The 19,294-nt window shown below is 37.5% G+C and overlaps 1 protein-coding gene across 1 annotated transcript in view; it reads left to right on the top strand.

The window, feature by feature from the left end:
• The window catches only part of UAP1L1 (UDP-N-acetylglucosamine pyrophosphorylase 1 like 1), a 29,373-nt gene that overhangs the window by 6,826 nt on the left and 3,253 nt on the right, over positions 1 to 19,294 (top strand). The window contains exons 3-8 of the mRNA XM_074289081.1: positions 11,631 to 11,835; positions 12,203 to 12,378; positions 13,131 to 13,303; positions 13,941 to 14,134; positions 14,719 to 14,859; positions 15,621 to 15,806. Coding sequence (XP_074145182.1) covers positions 11,631 to 11,835; positions 12,203 to 12,378; positions 13,131 to 13,303; positions 13,941 to 14,134; positions 14,719 to 14,859; positions 15,621 to 15,806 — 1,075 coding nt within the window. The remainder of the gene's footprint in view (positions 1 to 11,630; positions 11,836 to 12,202; positions 12,379 to 13,130; positions 13,304 to 13,940; positions 14,135 to 14,718; positions 14,860 to 15,620; positions 15,807 to 19,294) is intronic.

The raw sequence follows: 19,294 nt of genomic DNA, 5'->3' as shown, positions 1-19,294 counted from the left end.
TGTACTGGGTTTGTATCCCAAAGAGATCTTAAAGAAGGGAAAGGGACCTGTATGGGCAAGAGTGTTTGTGGCAGCCCTCTTTGTGGTGACCAGAAATTGGAAACTACATGGATGCCCATCAATTGGAGAATAGCTGAATAAATTGTGGTATATGAATAGTATGGAATATTATTGTTCTGTAAGAAATGACCAGCAGGATGATTTCAGAAAGGCCTGGAGAGACTTAACATGAACTGATGCTGAGTGAAATGAGCAGGACCAGGAGATCATTATATACTTCAACAACAATACTGTATGATGATCAATTCTGATGGACGAGGCTCTTTTCAACAATGAGATGAACCAAATCAGTTCCAACAGAGCAGTAATGAACTGAACCAGCTACACCCAGCGAAAGAACTCTGGGAGATGACTATGAACCACTACATAGAATTTCCAGTCCCTCTAATTTTGTCCGCCTGCATTTTGGATTTTCTTCACAGGCTAAATGTACACTATTTCAAAGTCCTATTCTTTTTGTTCAGCAAAACAACTGTTTGGTCATGTATACATATATTGTATTTAATTTATACTTTAACATGTATTGATCGACCTGCCATCTAGGGGGGAGGGAGAAGGAGTGGAAAAATTGGAAAAAAAGTTTTGGCAATTGTCAACATTGTAACATTATCCATGCAAATATCTGGTAAATAAAAACTATTATTATTAAAAAAAAAAAAAAAAAGAAAAAGAAAGAAAGAAAAGAAATGCAGCAGATGGAAAAACAAAAGGTATTTAAAAATCTGTTTAAAAATAACATCACTAGATTTCAAGGAGGCTCTCAAAAAGACAAAAAAGCAAGTTTTTTTGGAAAATATACAAAGGGAATCAAATACTAATAGAATTTTATTGAAATTATAAAAAATAATGAATAGTTTGGATTAGAAAGAAACAGACCCCTAAAATATCCACTCACTGATTAACACTATTATCTAATGTACCAATGGTACTTCTACATTTCTTGCCCCCAAAGAGTACTGAATACAGCATTGGCTTATTTGTACCTTCTGAGAGCAAGAGGTCCCTGGGATTTTATTGGAGAAGAGAAGGAAGAATAAACATTTATGTAGTGACTGCTATGTGTCTGGCACTGTGCTAAGTGCTTTATAAATATTATGTCATTTGCTCCTCACAACAACCCTGTGAGGTAGACGGTATTATTTATCTCCTTGTACTTTTGAGGAAATTGAGGCAGAGGTTAAGTGACTTGCCCGGAGTCACATAGCTAGTAAATGTAGAAGGCTGGATTTGAACTCTTTTTTTTTTTTTTTTTTTTAAATTATAGCTTTTTATTTACAGAACATATGCATGGGAAATTTTTCAACACTGACTCTTGCAAAACCTGTTTCAACTTTTCTCCTCTTCCCCCTCTCCCCCAGATGGCAGGTAGTCCCATAGATGTTAAATATGTTGAAGTGTATGTTAAATCCAATATATGTATACATATTTATACAGTTATCTTGCTATACAAGAAAAATTGGATCTAGAAAGAAAGAAAAAAACCTGAGAAGGAAAACAAAAATGCAAGCAGACAATAACAGAAGGAGTGGAAATGCTATGCTGTGGTCCACACTCATTTACCATAGTTCTCTTTCTGGGTATAGCTGATTCTCTTCATTACTGAATAATTGGAACTGGTTTTAATCCTCTCATGGTTGAAGAGAGCCACATCCATCAGAATTGATTATCATATAGTCTTCTTATTGCCGTGTACAATGATCTCCTGGTCCTGCTCATTTCACTCAGCATCAGTTCATGTAAGTCTCTCCAGGCCTTTCTGAAATCATCCTGCTGGTCATTTCTTACAGAACAATAATATTTCATAGCATTCATATACCACAATTTATTCAGTCTTCCTCCAATTGATGGGCATCCATTCAATTTTTAGTTTCTTTCTACTACAAAAAGAGCTGCCATAAATATTTGGCACATACAGGTCCCTTTCCCTCCTTTAAGATCTCTTTGGGATATAAGCCCAGTAGAAACACTGCTGGATCAAAGGGTATGCACAGTTTGATAACTTTTTGAGTATACTTCCAAATTGCTCTCCAGAATGGTTGGATTTGTTCACAGTTCCACCAACAATGTATCAGTGTCCCAGTTTTCCTCATCCCCTCCAACATTTGTTATTATCTTTTCCTGTCATCTTAGCCAATCTGAGAGATGTGTAGTGGTTTCTCAGAGTTGTCTTACATTTACGTTTCTCTGATCAATAATGATTTGGAATACCTTTTCACATGATTAGAAATAGTTTCAGTTTCTTCATCTGAAGATTGTTTGTTCATATCCTTTGACTATCAATTGGAGAATGCCTTGATTTCTTATAAATTAGAATCAATTCTCTATATATTTTGGAAATGAGGCCTTTATCAGAACCTTTAGCTGTAAAAATGTTTTGAACTCAAGTTTTTAAGATTCCAGGATTAGGCACTATTTCCTGACTGCACCATCCAATTGATACAAATGCATATAAGTACACCAAGTAGATGACTAGAGCTGGAAAACATTTTAAAATAGAATGTTAGAATAGAAGGTAATTGGACTTAATAAAAATTTCCTAATCTTTTTTTCAGTGCCTGTACCTCTTGGGTTTTAGTTCCCCTCTCCATATAAAAGGAAATAAACTCTAGAATTTATTATGCATCTGTACAGAAGGAACGAAAATAGAGATTGATATCAGTAGGACAATATAGATCTTAAAAATCAACACATGCTAGAAATCAGGGCTTGTTTTATTGGTTATTATTTTATTATTTTATTGGTTATCACACTAAGACAATATTAATAATGTAGGTTAAATTTGAGAGTTAAATTTGGAGGGCTTGGGAATAGTTAAATATTTACTAGCATACCACTGCCTTGATATTTGATTGAGAACCCATGAATCAGATGTTCTTTAAGGTTTCTTTCAATTGTAAATCTAGTAATCTAATGGACATAGAGTTATAATAGAGTTGCTGTACTGGGGCCCTGGAACATAGAGTGCTAGAACAAAGAATATAAGACCTGGAAGAGATGTCTGTCAGTCCAGACCATTCATGTATATAGGAAAAACCTGAATTCTTAGGAGGGACCAGTCACAGAGAATGAGTGGTGGATCCTTGACTGTGCTGAGATTTTAAATTGTAATCTCTGTCCTTTGATTGTATCTTTGAGTTGTTATATTGAATATTAAAACCACTTTTAATATTTCTAATCAAAATCATCAAGGTGGACCCTTGACTGTGCTGAGATTTTAAATTGTAATCTGTCCTATGATTGTATCTTTGAGTTGTTATATTGAATATTAAAACCACTTTTAATATTTCTAATCAAAATCATCAAGGTGGACCCTTGACTGTGCTGAGATTTTAAATTGTAATCTGTCCTATGATTGTATCTTTGAGTTGTTATATTGAATATTAAAACCACTTTTAATATTTCTAATCAAAATCATCAAGGTGGACCCTTGACTGTGCTGAGATTTTAAATTGTAATCTGTCCTATGATTGTATCTTTGAGTTGTTATATTGAATATTAAAACCACTTTTAATATTTCTAATCAAAATCATCTTAAAATGAAAACAGCTCTGACTTAGAAATACAGAGCATTTTACACTGTTATTTTTTTCTCACTCTCCTGCTGTGGGTTTATTCTTCTGAATACGGATGACTTCTTATGTTCTAGAAATCTGCATGGGCGATGCTGGTTGATTGATTGGCAGAATCATTGAACCAGTGGGTGGCTAATTACTCTGCACTGACTTGGAATAATGAATGAGTCATCTCCCTGTACCAATATCTGCATGCTCTATTGTTTGATATAAACTCCTATTCCTTCCAAGTTGCTATAGTGGGTAGGATGCTAGACCCAGAAGGCCAAACTTACTGGCCTTTTCTTGTCCTTTAGGTTACAGGAGAATCTCATTCCATCAGAAACACTTCCTTATTATTGCTGATTGTGAGACAGTTACCCTTTTCTATTCACCCCAACAATTAGGTATATTCTTTTGTTTTTTGTAAATGGCATTTTATGTTTTCCAGTTACATGTAAAGATATTTTTTTTCTTTTTTTTTTTTTTTTTTTTTTTTTTTCTGAGGCTGGGGTTAAGTGACTTTCCGGTCACACAGCTAGGAAGTGTTAAGTGTCTGAGATCAGATTTGAACTTGGGTCCTCCTGAATTCAAGGCTGGTGCTCTATCCACTTCGCCACCTAGCTGCCCCTAAAGATATTTTTCAATACACATTTTGTATAAGATTTTGAGTTCCAAATTGTTCTCTCTCCCTCCTCGCCTGTTCCCCAAGGCAATAAAGCAATGGGATATAGGTTATACACAAACAGTTATGTTAAACATATTTTCACCTTAGTCGTGTTGTGAAAGACACAGAACTAAAGGAGAAAGCCATGAGAAATCCCCCCCCCCAAAGTGAAAATAGCATACTTTGATTTGCATTTAGACTCCGTCAGTTCTTTCTCTAGAAGTAGATACTGTTTTCCATCATTAGTCTTTTTTTAGGAGTTGTCTTGGATTATTGTACTGCTGAAAAGAGCTAAGTCTATCATTGTAGATCATCACACAATGTTGCTTTTACTATATACAATGTTCTTATGGTTCTGCATATTTATATATGTTTAACATAAATAATGGAAGGAGTCTTGGATTTGGAATTTTATTTTATTATTTTTTTATTATAGCTTTTTTCAGAAGTATTTTAGTTTGAATCCTGATTGAACACTTCTCTGGGCCCAAATATATCAGTAAAATGGGGTGATAGATTATACGACCTCTAAAAGTCTTTACACCTCCATAATTTTATGTTCTTTTGTCCGGCTAGGTGAATGAAATTGGATGGTTCTTTTTTTTTTTTTTTCTTTTTTTTTTTAATTTAAATTTAAAAATTTTTTTTATAAATATAAAATTTTTTATGACAGTATGTATGCATGAGTAATTTTTTTATAACATTATCCCTTGTATTCATTTTTCCAAATTTTCCCCTCCCTCCCTCTACTCCTTCCCCTAGATGACAGGCAATCCCATACATTTTACATGTGTTACAATATAACCTAGATACAATATATGTGTGTAAATCCAATTTTCTTGTTGCATGTTAAGTATTAGCTTCCGAAGGTATAAGTAACCTGGGTAGATAGATAGTAGTGCTAACAATTTACATTCACTTCCCAGTGTTCCTTCTCTGGGTGTAGTTGTTTCTGTCCATCACTGATCAACTGGAAGTGAGTTGGATCTTCTTTATGTTGAAGATATCCACTTCCATCAGAACACATCTTCATACAGGTTGTTGAAGTGTATAGTGATCTTCTGGTTCTATTCATTTCACTCAGCATCAGTTCATGTAAGTCTCTCCAAACCTCTCTGAATTCATCCTGCTGGTCATTTCTTACAGAGCAATAATATTCCATAACCTTCATATACCATAATTTACCCAACCATTCTCCAACTGATGGGCATCCATTCATCTTCCAGTTTCTGGCCACTACGAAAAGGGCTGCCACAAACATTTTGGCACATACAGGTCCCTTTCCCTTCTTTAGTATTTCTTTGGGATATAAGCCCAATAGCAGCAATGCTGTATCAAAGTTTGATAACTTTTTGGGCATAATTCCAGATTGCTCTCCAGAATGGCTGGATTCTTTCACAACTCCACCAACAATGTATTAGTGTCCCAGTTTTCCCACATCCCCTCCAACATTCATCATGATTTGTTCCTGTCATCTTAGCCAATCTGACAGGTGTGTAGTGGTATCTCAGAGTTGTCTTAATTTGCATTTCTCTGATCAGTAGTGATTTGGAACACTTTCATATGAGTGCATATAATTTCAATTTCATCAACTGAGAATTGTCTGTTCATATCCTTTGACCATTTACCAATTGGAGAATGGTTTGATTTCTTATAAATTAGGGTCAGTTCTCTATATATTTTGGAAATGAGACCTTTATCAGAACCTTTAAATGTAAAAATATTTTCCCAGAAATTGGATGGTTCTTTACCACTAAGTTTCCAAGAGGCTCTTAGATAAATAATAAAAATAATTAATAATAATAACCATAACAGTCATTTAGTGATTTTACAAATATTGTCTTATTCAAGTAAATAACAAAAAAGTTAGTACTACTATTATTCTCATTTTACAGATGAGAAAACTAAGGCACTTGATGAATTAACTGATTTTCATCAGAATCAGGTATGATCTGAATTCAGGTCTTCCAGGTGCAGCACTCTGCACTATGTATATTTCTAGTGATATATAGTTATAAAAGGTATATTTCTAGTGATCAGGAATTGAAGAACAAGTCTGTTTGCCTTATTTCCATTCTTTCTGTGATTTTATTCAAATTTCAATCAGATCTGGCTGTTGCTTGAGAACTTTAGGCCAGAGATAGGTAGACAAGGAGGCCAAACCTGGGGCAGCTAAGTGAAGCAGCGGATAGAGCACCATGCTTGGAGTCAGGAAGACTCATCTTTCTGAGTTCAAATTTGACAGTACTTGGCATGTAGTAAGTACTTAATAAATGCATACTGACTGATTGATTAAAGTGACTTGTGAAAGGGGTCCTAAGCCAGATTTAAATCCAATTATTTGGACTCTTAAGTCCAATGATTTAAAAAAAATTATAAATTGAACATTCTCTTAAGATTTAGGGTTGGAAGAGACCTCATAAGTCACATCCAGTCCAGCCCCCTCCTTTGTACACATAAAGGAACTTTGTATACATAAGGAAGATGAAGTGATTTGTCCCCAAAATCTCTTAGGTAAGAAATATCAGAGCCAGGATTTAAACCTAATCAACAAATACAAATAAAACATGAAATTGAACCTCAAATATAATCAGAACTATTTATATTTTATCAACACACACACACATATATATAAGATTATATAAATTATAATAATGTATGTGTATAATATAATTAACACACATGTCTTAAAAGTGTTAGTTCACTTTAAAGCTTTAACGGCCTAAAATTGCATTAAAATTTATGTAGCACTTTGTATAAACTTTAAGAAAATAATAGTAATTTATTTGTCTTGTGTTCTTATTTTTCCTCCAAATGTACTTTAGAGTTTGTATGACTATATTTTAAAAATATAGTCAAAGTCTCTGTTTAGGTTGTTCTAATTCTGTTATAATTCCTCATGCTGAATCACTTTATGTGTCATTCCTCTTGCTTTGTATTTTTCCTATTTGTCATTTTTTGTGCCAAAAGAGTACAAGATGGCTTTCCGGTTCTAAATCTAACATCCTAAGTATGCTCCTAATATTCTACAATTTATTCAATCAATCCTCAATCCTTGAACAAGTACATTATTTCCAGTGTTTTGCTATTACAAGTAACTATTTTTGTAAAGATAGGTCTTTTCCCCCCTTTTTTAATAGTATGATTGATATGTTATTAACCTTCCTACAGCAGAACCACCTAGGCTAAAATAACTCTTAATTTGGAGCTTACTCTCCAAAAAGCTTGCTCCAGTTTATAACCCAACAGTACCATAGAAAATCTGTTTACTTAGGGCCATTCCAGTTTATTCTTTAGTCTATTGTTAACAATTTGATAAGTGCAAAGTAGTACCTTAAAGTTATTTTCATTTGCATTTCTTTGATTATGAACATTTAAACACCTTTTCAATTGGCTTTTGACAATTTGTATTTCTTATTTTGAAAAAGATTATGTTCAACAAGTTCTTTCTTTGATATATTCTAGTTTCTTATAGATAGTTGCTAGAGATCAGAATTTTAATAGACATATTTACTGTAAAGATTTTCTCCCAATCTGTTTCTCCTTAAAAAAAAAAAAAAAAAAGTTGTTTCCAACATGCAAATTCACTTAATTTTTGTATAATTAAGTTAATCAATTCATCTCTCATACTATTTGTTTGGTAAATGTTTTTCTCTTCTACACTACAGACATAAAAATATTCATTTTTCTTTCATTTTTAAAAACAATTTATAGTTAGAGTGTTGATCCAGTTGGAGCTCATTTTATTTTATGACAAAGGAAATGTGCTTTAAACTTATTTTTCATCATGTTATTCAATTTCTTTTTCTTGAATAGCTGTTCTATTCCCTTGTGTGTGTGTGTGTTTTTTTGTTTTTTTTTGTTTTGTTTTGTTTTTAGTCATGGCCTTATCAAACACTAATCTCTTATGTACAATGTTTTTTATTTCCGGATTCTTTATTCTGCTGAGCTAGTTTTCTATTTTTTAATCCTGTACCAGATAGTTTTTTATGATTGCCACTTTATAATATACTTTGAAACCTTGCAAAGCAAATCATCTAGTGCACTTCCCTCTGTACCAGGCTGAACAGAATTTTCCATTCTGTTTTCTCATTCTTCCTTAAAGCATGATCCATCTTAGGGTCATCCTTAGTCTATAGCCCCTCCTTTAAGGAAAAGGGAAGAACCAAATTCCTTAGAGAGTCAGTACCAGGGAAAGAATGCTGAACAAGGTGACTCTTAGCTCCAACTTTTATTCCACTTCTGTTATTTGTTGTTTCTGTGTCCTGATAAAAATAATTTCACCTTCACTCAGTTTCCTCATCTGTCCAATGGGAATAATAATGCTTAATAATATATAATAATAATAATAACTTCTGTAGTGAGGATTAAGTGAGATAATGTGAAAAGACCATGACAATCCTGTTACAAATCTAAGAGATTAATAAACATAATAATGATGTCATAACTTATCCTTAGTTCCCTTTACTTTCTTTCTCTGAAAACAGAACCAGAGAGTATTAGAACAGGATTTCTGGTTTTTGGAGTTCCCCTTGCCCTTCCTGTCCCAAGTATCATCAGGTTCCTGGCCCCTGAACTGGTGTCTGTCAGCGTTGGGGAATGGAGTGGAGTTGGCAGGGAACAGTTTCTCTATAGAGGGAGGGGCAAATAGTGTTGAAGGAAGATGGCACTATACTTGAGAGGCAACTTAAAAGGATCATTACAAATCTGAAATGTGGAAGATCTGTACTCTAGGATAGAGATGTCAAAGTCATGGTTTCCAGATTTCAAAATGTTCCAGTGTGACAGGAATCAGATTAAAATATAATTGGGATAAGGGCAGCTAGGGGGCGCAGTGGATAGAGCACCAGCCCTGAACTCAGGAGGACCTGAGTTCAAATCTAGTTTCAGACACTTAACACTTCCTAGCTGTGTGATGCTGGTCAAGTCCCTTAACCTTAGTTGCCTCAGGGGGAACAAATATATATATATATATATATATATATATATATACACGTATAATTGGAAAATGTTTAGCATAATGACAAAAAAATATAATTCAACATAGATAATATACATTTGTGGTTTTCTAAGTTAATGTACAATTGTCGGGGATCCATTTCTATTTTAGTTTGATACTAATGCTCTAAGACATCCTCCAAATTTTCTTGACATGGGATCATGGAAATCTTTCCTCCAGACCTAGAAACATTCACCAGAGCCCATACACCCCAACCTCAAAAAGCCTGTCCAGTTTGGTAGGATCTGTTGTGGCTTGTACTCCCTATGCATAATCTTGGCATTTCAGGGTCTCCCCTCCTTACTGAAGCAACAGTCAGAAACTAGAAGAATCAGTAGATATTTATTTATAATTTATAATTGGCTCAATAGTTATATGATGTAGTAAAGTTCTAAAAAGCAATTTCAAGGCAGAATGTTTAATTTAAAATGATTCTTATTTCTATGATTGATGAGTTTATAAAAGACTTGGCACCTTGTGTATGGGTAAACTTTGACCCAGAGACTGCCAGTTGATAATGAATGTTGGTCTGTTTTCCTAAGATTTGACTCTGTACGGGGTGACAGTTGGCTCTTGGTGGCCAGGGGTGGGTGATTCAATCACAGGGCCTAGGGCCCAGGTATGTGACTAATTTTAATTCTTGTTGGGATTATACTGAAACCAAGATCAGTTCTTGTGTTTTAGCTCATCCTGATAGCATGAGGTCTTAGTTTGGATAGTTTGTCAAGATGTGGTTCTTGCTATATTCAGGTCCTCTAAGTCCCAAATTGAGTAAATCACTATGCTTAGTGCAACTACTTGAATACTAGAGAATCCTACTCCTATATCTAGAGAAGAAATAGGATCAGGGGTCACAGATTAACAACTGGAAGAGATCTTAAATGCCATCTAGTCCAATGACTTCATTTTGATTTTTTTTCTTAAAAAAACACAAAAAACAAAAACCAAGCACTTATTTTTGCTCCCGCCAACTACCCTCTTAGAAGGAAATAAAAATATAACAAACGTGCATACTCAAGCAAAACAAAATGCAGCGATGGCCAGCTCCAAAAATGCATGCCTTGTTCTATATCTTAAGTCCTTTTCAGGTGGGCAGCATACTTCATCATCGGTCCTCTGGAATTGTCAACCCCTTCATTCGATAGATGAGGCTCAGTGAGGGTAATGTCACAGACCCAGTAAGTGGCGTATGTAGGAGAATCCATTCTGCTTTTTATCTTCTGCTGGTTTGTTGGACAATCACACAGCTCCTGACTAAGCCTCTTTTCTCTTTAGGGAAACAGGCATTAAAGGGTATGCAAGAGACCTGCACAGAGCCACAGCATTAGCTCAGACAAACCAAGAGGAGAAAACTCCTCAAAAAGGATTTTGTTCAAAATGAGTGTGTTGGGGAAATGAGGGCAGAGTTTTCCTTTCAGGAAGAGTCCAAGCTATAGAATAAGTAGCTCCTGGGCAAAACAAGAACTTAAGTAAGGTAACAAGGGCATATAGTACCTACCACAGTAAGGATGTTCAAAGACAACTAGCACCTCTGGTGGAAGTCTTACTCAACTCTTTTCAGGTGCCCATTCCCCATTGGTGTCAACCTGGCACTCAACTCTCACCTGTGTCCCCAAGAAGCCATAACATATTCAGTGAGCACACCTCTGGAAACCATCTGTGCATATGGGCTAAACCCAATTGAGGGTAACCATCAGGCTTCCAACCATTAGTGAGTCAGGGAGATGTCTACCTCAAACATGTGAAGACTTTCCCAGGAGAATGGACAGATGCCAGCAATTTGTTGCAGGAGCAATTGAAGCAGGTGCTGGGAAGCACCAAGAGCTTTGGTCAGACATAGAAGATGCAAAGTTCATCCACTGCATTCTGGGCCATCACCAGTCATCTTGACTTTTCTCTTGTCACTGAACTTCACTGACTGGAAGAAACAATGTCCTGACAGACCTTTGTGTTCTGCCTCACTTAAATCCAATTCATGAGCAAATTAAGACAGCCTTCTGATGTCATTGGTCCTCTTTGAGAATGAAGACACTGGCAAAAGGAGAATAGTTAAATGGGACTTCTGGATATCCCATTATCAGAATCATTTATTCAATCCCTATCCTCACCTGGCAATGGACAAAGTCATCTAAAAAAATTTTTTTTGAGTTCCAAGTCCTCTCCTTCCAGCCCTTCTCCTGCCCATTGAGAAGGCAAGCACTATGATACAGTTACATATATGAAGTTATGTGAAACAAATAAGAATGATGATCTAAGGCAGACATGTCCTGCTATGGACAGGTGGACATGCATGTGGCCCTGACTAGAAAGGACAGTTAATGGATCATGGTTCCTGATTCTTCTCTCCCCACAGGTTTCTACCAGATTGCTCAGAACAAGGTAGCTGTCCTCCTACTTGCTGGGGGGCAAGGCACTCGGCTAGGAGTGACCTACCCCAAAGGCATGTACCGAGTGGGCTTACCTAGTGGGAAGACACTGTATGAGCTCCAGGCTGAGCGCATCCGCCGGGTTGAGCAGCTGGCTGGCCACAGACACAACACAAGCTGCACTGTTCCCTGGTGGGTTTCACTGCTTATTGCCATCTTAGGGTTTTTATTTTTTCCTTCCTTCCTCTTTCTCCTTTCTCTTCTCTCCCTCCTGGATTACCTCTTCTAGATTGTAGTGAGATGACTGTTATCTCTGAGGCTGAAATGTCTTCACTCTAAATTGACTGGGAATTTTTTATTTTTTGTATCTATTATATTGTGGTCAATATCAATATACCTTTGTTGAGATTCACTGCTTATCCCTACCCCCAATGTATCCATTGATCCTTTGCTTGGTCCCTATTTTTGGCTTCAAGTGAATAGTTCTTTCCTCTTCCATTTTTCCTGGTGTCCCTAATATGACCTGTTTATCCTACTCAACCTCCCCCTGTTTTTCTAGGTACATCATGACCAGTGAGTTCACTCTGAAGCCAACAGTTGAGTTTTTTAAAGAAAACAACTTCTTCCAACTGGATCCAGCCAATGTGATCATGTTTGAGCAAAGGATGTTGCCAGCTGTGAGCTTCAATGGCCAGGCCATCTTGGAGAGGAAGGACAAGATTGCAATGGCCCCAGGTATGCTTCCTGAGCCTGCCTTCTGGGTGTTTCGCCATCCAAAGAAGATTGGAGGAAGGAGATGGGATAGAGGTTTAAGTCAGGAATTATAAGACCTGGATTCTGGTTTATTTGTTCATTCATCGTACTTTTTAGAAAGTATTGTATATTGATATCGCTATGATTTGTGCAAGGGAAAAAACAAAGTTTAGATAAGAGACAGTCCTTGTTTTTATCCTGTTGGAGTTTATGGTCTAGTATAATCTAGTAAGTATAGTCTAGTAAGAGTGAATTAGACAAATTAAACAATAGATTAATTTGAGAGGTTAAAAAAAAAGTTATGCAAGATTCCATTCCACTAATAATTTTTATCAATCATTGAATGACTAATGAGCATTGTAATGAACAAGTCATTAAATGCTCCTTGGTTTCATTATCTGGGTAGTAGAGTGTCACATCCTCCAAAAGTTAGGATGAAGAAAGCAGTGAGACACTGTTATCATTTGCACTTGCAGCCAGTCCCAGGAGCACTGCTGATGATTGGTCTGTGGGTTCTCAGGAGATCTTTTGAAGTTAGAATTGGGCTATAATGATGTAGCTTGATGCTTTTGCTTCTTGATGAGAGGATAACTCAAGATAACGTTTCCTTTGGAGGCCCTAGGCTTAACTTAGGGTCATTAATGCTCACTCCTTTTGCTCTTAGCTTGAGTGAAGGCTGTCAGACTGCTCTCTTACTATGTGTCCTCTCCCCTCTCTTCCTCTTTTGTATTCAGATGGCAACGGTGGTCTCTACCGAGCCCTGGTGGCCAATAAGATTTTGGAAGACATGGAACGCCGTGGGATAGAGTATGTCCATGTATACTGTGTGGACAATATCCTTGTTAAAATGGCTGACCCTGTCTTCATTGGCTTCTGCGTGCTGAAGGGTGCAGACTGTGGAGCAAAGGTCAGCAAGTTCTCTTTTCCCTGATTATATACTCCCCCTCTGTCATATATGGATCTTTAACCTGGGCCCTAATCCTGGTTCCTGGGCTATTAGAGAATCATCATAGGTTTAGACTGGAAGAAACCTAAGATCGTTTATTCCAACTCTCTCAGTTCAACCCAGAGAAATGAGTATGAACTTGTCTAAGATAAAGCTTCTTAAACTGTGGTACAGGCTCATGTAACCGAATGCGGGGATTATGAAAATATGATTTATTATCAGTAAATGTTTTATTTTTATACCTATGTACTCAGGATTACATAGAAATTTCTCAGGTGAAAAGGAGTCACGAGTGGAAAAAGTTAAGAAGCCCTGGTCTAAAGGGACACAGAGCTAAGCAGATTGAGGATTTTAATCCAGATCCTCTGTCTCTTAAGTCCTTCATTGTACTTAAGTTGCTTTCACCTGATAGTTTGATTTTCCTACAGTCAAAATGTCCTACCATTTGGGAGGGAAACGTCTCAAGGATCTGACTGCTCCAAAGCATTAGTCTGTGGGTGCTATAGCAATACAGAGAAGGGAATCCTATCTTCCACTGATCTCTAGGAAAAATTGGCTCTCTAAAGCCTATCCTTTTTTCCTTATAATTTGTCTGTAGGTAGTGGAGAAGGCCTACCCCACAGAGCCTGTGGGTGTGGTATGCCAGGTAGATGGCATTTATCAGGTGGTAGAATACAGCGAGGTAGAAGTGGAGACAGTGCAGCGTCAGGATGAGAGCGGGAATCTGGTCTTCAATGCAGGCAACATCTGCAACCACTTCTTCACTCGGAGCTTCCTTCAGAGCGTTACTCGGTGAGCTTTCCTACCTCAATCTACTGGTCACTGACTTGGATCTCTAGGACTTTCGGTGTGGATCTTTGTCAAAATGGCTGACTGATTTTATTGAATTTCGTGGACTGCAGGGTATGGAATCCACAAGCTGTCAATAATGTGTCAGGCACTATGCTAAGCAAAAAAGAAAAGATAGTCTCTGTTTTTCATTTTTTTTTTTTTTTTTTTCAAAATAAATGCAAAGGTAGTTTTCAGCATTCATTTTTGCAAAACCTTGTATGATTTCCAAATTTTTCTCCCTTGTTTTCCCCCACCCCTCTCTTAGACAACAAGTAATCCAGTATATGTTAAACATATACAATTCTTCTATACATATTTCCACATTTATCATAAAAATCAGATCAAAAGGGGAAAAACTTGGTGGAGTTGTGAAATTATCTAATCATTCTTGAGAGAAATCTGGAACTAGGTCCAAAGGGCTATCAAACCCTTTGATCCAGGAGTGCCACTTCTGGGTCTGTATCTCAAGGAAATCATAAAGGAGGGAAAAGGACCCATTTTTACAGATGGTTTATGTCTTCCCCTTTCTCCTTTGCCCCCTACAGGGAATTTGAACCTTTGCTGAAGTCACATGTTGCCATTAAGAAAGTTCCTTTTGTGGATGAGGATGGAAATCTGGTCAAGCCTCTCAAACCGAATGGTATAAAGATGGAGAAGTTCGTGTTTGATGTGTTCCAATTCTCAAAGTTAGTGGCAGAAATGAATCCTTCCCTTCTCAGTCCCCACTCCCCAATTGCTTCTCCCTTGGTTGGGTCAAAGTTTCCATGATATCCCAGAGCACTAGGAAATTTGTGGTGTGTGTGTGTGTGTGAGGAGGGAGGAAGGAGTCCAGATTTCAGTTCTGCCACTTGACACCTCTATGGTTGCAGGCAATACCTTCTCTGGTTTCCTTTATTTCTAAGATGAGCCGGTTAGACTAGATGAGCTCCTCTCAGCTCTAGAGTATATCAGCCGTATTCCCACATAGCCGGCTCTAGGCTGAGATCAGGCAAGTTCACCACACCCAGTCTCTTCATTAAGGAATAAATGTAGAAATGCTTCACTATTCTCTGAAGGCACTAAGGGACAGAGGGCGCTGGAACATTAAAAGTGGTAGGAGATTATGATAAATAGGTAGCTTCAGACCCTAAAAGTGGGGAGATATTTTTAGGGAGAGAGCATGATGTGAGAGCCATAAAGAGTCATAAAGAGAAGGTGCAGGTGTTTCAAGTAGCCCTCTGTTTTCCCCCCTCTCTTCTCACCACTGAGTTTACACAACTGATTATTATATTTTCTTGTTTTCGGAGAGGTATGGAATTCTAAAACCACAACAGTCCCATTGTAGTAGGGTTGAGCCCACTTGAAATAAGTCTAACTACAGCAACCTTTCAGTCCCCCTCTCTTTCCACCTCGCCTCTCTTCCATCTAGTACTCCCATGACATTTGATGCTTTCTTTTTTGTTTCTAGAAACTTTGTTGCATTTGAAGTCCTGAGAGAAGAGGAATTCTCTCCCCTAAAAAACTCAGACTCAGCCAACAAAGACAGCCCCACCACCGCCCGGCAGGCCCTTCTAGCTCAGCACTACCGCTGGGCTGTGCAGGCTGGTGCCCATTTTGTGGATGAAAATGGAGTCAGGATCCCAGAGCAGCCCAGGTGAGCATCTGATGAGCACAGCTCTCCCTCCACAAGCTGGTGCTTCCTTTGCCAACTTCCTCAGCTCAGTGAGTCCCACTCCTAGAAAGTGAGTAAAGAGTGAAGGGGACAAAGGGAAAGAATGCACGTACTACTCTAGTTTCTCCTGCTTTTTTTCTCTGCTGGATCATCATCCTTAACCTAACCATGAGGGTTCTCCAAGATTTTTCTGTGTACCCCACTCTTATCTTTTCTCTCTATACATTTTGTTGATCTCAGTCCTTGGAGGATTAATGATGAACCCTACCCAAATAATTTCCAAATCAAGATGCCCATTTTTTTTTTTTAATTGTATTTTTTGTTGTTGCATCAAGTTGTAGAGAGTGGGGGGGTTGGTATGGTTGTGTGCGTGTGCCTCAGACACTAGACCCTGGATAAGTCACTTAACTCTGTTTGCCTCTGTTTCCTCATCTATAAAATGAACTGGAAAAGAAAGTGGTGAACCATTCCAGTATCTTTGCCAAGAAAACTCCAAAAAAGTTGCAGAGAGTCTGGACAAGATTAAAACTGAACAACACTAATGATATTTCCAGAAGGTGGATAACATCTTTCTTTATAGGTCCTTCAGAGTTGATCTGAATATTTATAATACTCAGAATAACTCATCCACAATTAATTTTTTTTAAATAACATTGCTATTACTGTATGAACATTCTGGTAATTCTGCTTATTTTACTCTTCATTTTTTCATGTAAGTCTTTCTATGGAAATCAATCTGCTATACCTAACCTGTCCCCCCTAACTTCGGATTTGCTAGACGTCTCAGACCTGGATATCCCATCCACATCTCAAAGGCAGCATGTCCACAATAAAACTTATTATCCCCATTCATATCCCCTACTCCTTTTAAGGCTTCCCTTGGTCCAAACTTGTTCTTCAGTTTGAATCATCCAGGTTCGTGAGCTTGGCAACATTTTACCCCCTTCCTTCTCTTAAAGCATGTCTTCCTCAATCAGTGGCTCAATTCTGTTAACTCTGTTATTGCTTCCATATCTGTCCTCTGAGAAGAGGACATTCATAGGGCCCCTATCCCGTCAGCCATACCTGGCTATGATTAGTCTCCCTACTCCTCATGCTTCCCTCTTCAGTCTGTCCTCTATCCAGCTACCATTTAACCTCTCCCTCTTCAAAATCATTTCCACAGATCTTCTCATCTCCAGAATGAAATAGAACTCCACAGCCTGGCATTTAAGACTCACTTTTCTGGCCTTATTTCACATTTCTTTCACATACTTTATGTTCCAGCCAACCTTGACTGGATACTGATAGAAAAACTCCTCGTGGACAGAATAGGGACTGTTTTGTTTTTATCTCTATATTCTTAGGATCTAACATAGTTTTTTGGGCATGCAGGATTTAATAAATGTTTGTTGAATTGAATTGAATGCAATTGAAGAATTTGCTTCACTTCTCTCATTGAATTGAAAGATTCCTAACAGCTGGCAGAATGGGAAATCTAAGCAGAGGGGTTGGCACCTGAGTCAAGCCTGAATCAATATAAAGATTTAGCCCAAGAGAGTTCAGGAGGGAGTATATTTTAGGCATAAGGAACTGCATAAGCTTTGAGAGGTAGAAAATAACAATTTGAGTTCACCAAGATAGAATGTGGAATATGACATTTAAATGAAATGTTCTAATAACATTTCAGGAGGAAAACAAGACTTTCATATGGGGACAGAATCAGGGAATGATTTATGGAGGAAGTGACATCTGAAGTGAACCTTGAAGGACAGAGAAGAATTTAAAGCAGGATTTCTTAACTTAGGATCCATGGATAAATTTCAGGAAGTCTATGAACTTGGATGGGAAAAAAATTATCTATATTTCAATAGAATTAGTTTCCTTTGCAGCCTTATTTTTGTTTGTTCATTTGAAAACATCTTTCTAAGAAGAAATCCTTAGGCTTCCCCATATTGCCAAGGGAATCTGATATGTACAAAAAATGGATTATAGCCCCTAATTTAAAGAAAAATCAAGAGGGGGTATTTTTGAGTTATGGAGGATAGCCAGTTATGCTTAAAGAAGGAGACAGTAAAACAAGTTTTGGAAGCAACTAATATTACAATTTGCCTGAATCATGGAGTGTATGAAGGGAAATGGTATGAAATTAGGTTAAAAGAGTAAGTAAGAATCAGGTCATTGAAAGCTTTAAATACCAGGTCAGGAGGAAGTTGTAACTTATTCTGGAGGCCATAGGGATCAGCTGAACAGACTGTTGAGCCAGAGGTATGATGTGATCAGACTTTAGCTTTAGGAAATTATGTTGGTAGCCCTGTGAAGGATGACTTGCAAAAGGGAAAAACTAGAGAGTGGGAAACCTAGGCAGCAGTTGTCCTGATGTACTTCCCCCTGTCCAATCAGCTCTTATTTCAATATGGCTCCCCGTTTCCTAGTCAGCTATCATCCTAATAGTCCTCACTCATCCTAGACAACTGCTGTCCCCTATTTCTCCTCTTCTTATCCTAAATAACTCTTTATGCTGGTATGATATAGTATGTTCCCCTCCCCCTGCCAGTGTGGAAAGTTGTTGCTGGAGAGGTATGGACCCCATCACCTCACAATTATCTATTATCTCTTGACAAGTGTCTACATTTAATCACCCTTGATAGTTTCTGGGGACCTAGAAAGAGAAAAACTTTTGCTCCTAGTTAGTTCTCAAATTGCTTTAGCAATCCATGGAGGTGGGAGAATTGAACTAGATGTACAGGATCTGAACAGTGCCATTGGTATTTATGAAAGAGAGGTCAGATTTGATTTACTTGGCTGAACTGAAAGAAGTGATTGGAAGGTTCAGAAAAAGTAGATTTAGGCTCTAAGTAAGGAAATGCTTCTTAATAAGTCATGCTGAAGGGAAATGAGCTAGCTATCTTGGGAAGTGATGGGTTCCAGGTCAGTGGAGGTGTTTAAATAGAAGCTACCTAATCACTTATCAGGGGGCCAGAAAGAGAGGAATTCTGGCTCAGCTATGGGCCTATGAGAGTCTTTCTAAGGATAGTTATGAAAATCTCTCCCTGTCACATATGACCAGCTTTTGGACTAATGAGTCTGTGAGATCTGTTCAGAATAGCAGCAAGAGACAAGCCCTTAGAAGCCCTCATCCATATATTAATAAATTCTGAAACACGAACTGAGTGATGATATTCCAAAGATGGCTTGGATCATTCTGTTTTTCTGAACAAGAAGGGAAAGGAAATTAGATGTCTTTTTCTACTCCTCATTGACACAAACTGCTAAAATATGAATGGTTCCAAAACCAGGTATTGGAAGCCTTTGTAATATGAATATTTTACAGCCCAAAGCAAGAACTGTTCCTGAGGGTGGAAGGAGAGTTTGGGTTCATGATGTTGAGAAAGAAAAATTGCTGTAGATCATGCCAGCGTATGTAATCTGAGCCCCAGAGAAGGCTGGGACTCAGATCCAGAAGTATAGTCCTAATAAGGAAGAACTGT

This window comes from Sminthopsis crassicaudata, chromosome 2, assembly GCF_048593235.1.
Source record: "Sminthopsis crassicaudata isolate SCR6 chromosome 2, ASM4859323v1, whole genome shotgun sequence".
Lineage (NCBI taxonomy): Eukaryota > Metazoa > Chordata > Mammalia > Dasyuromorphia > Dasyuridae > Sminthopsis > Sminthopsis crassicaudata.
This window is presented reverse-complemented; position numbering and strand designations above follow the sequence as displayed.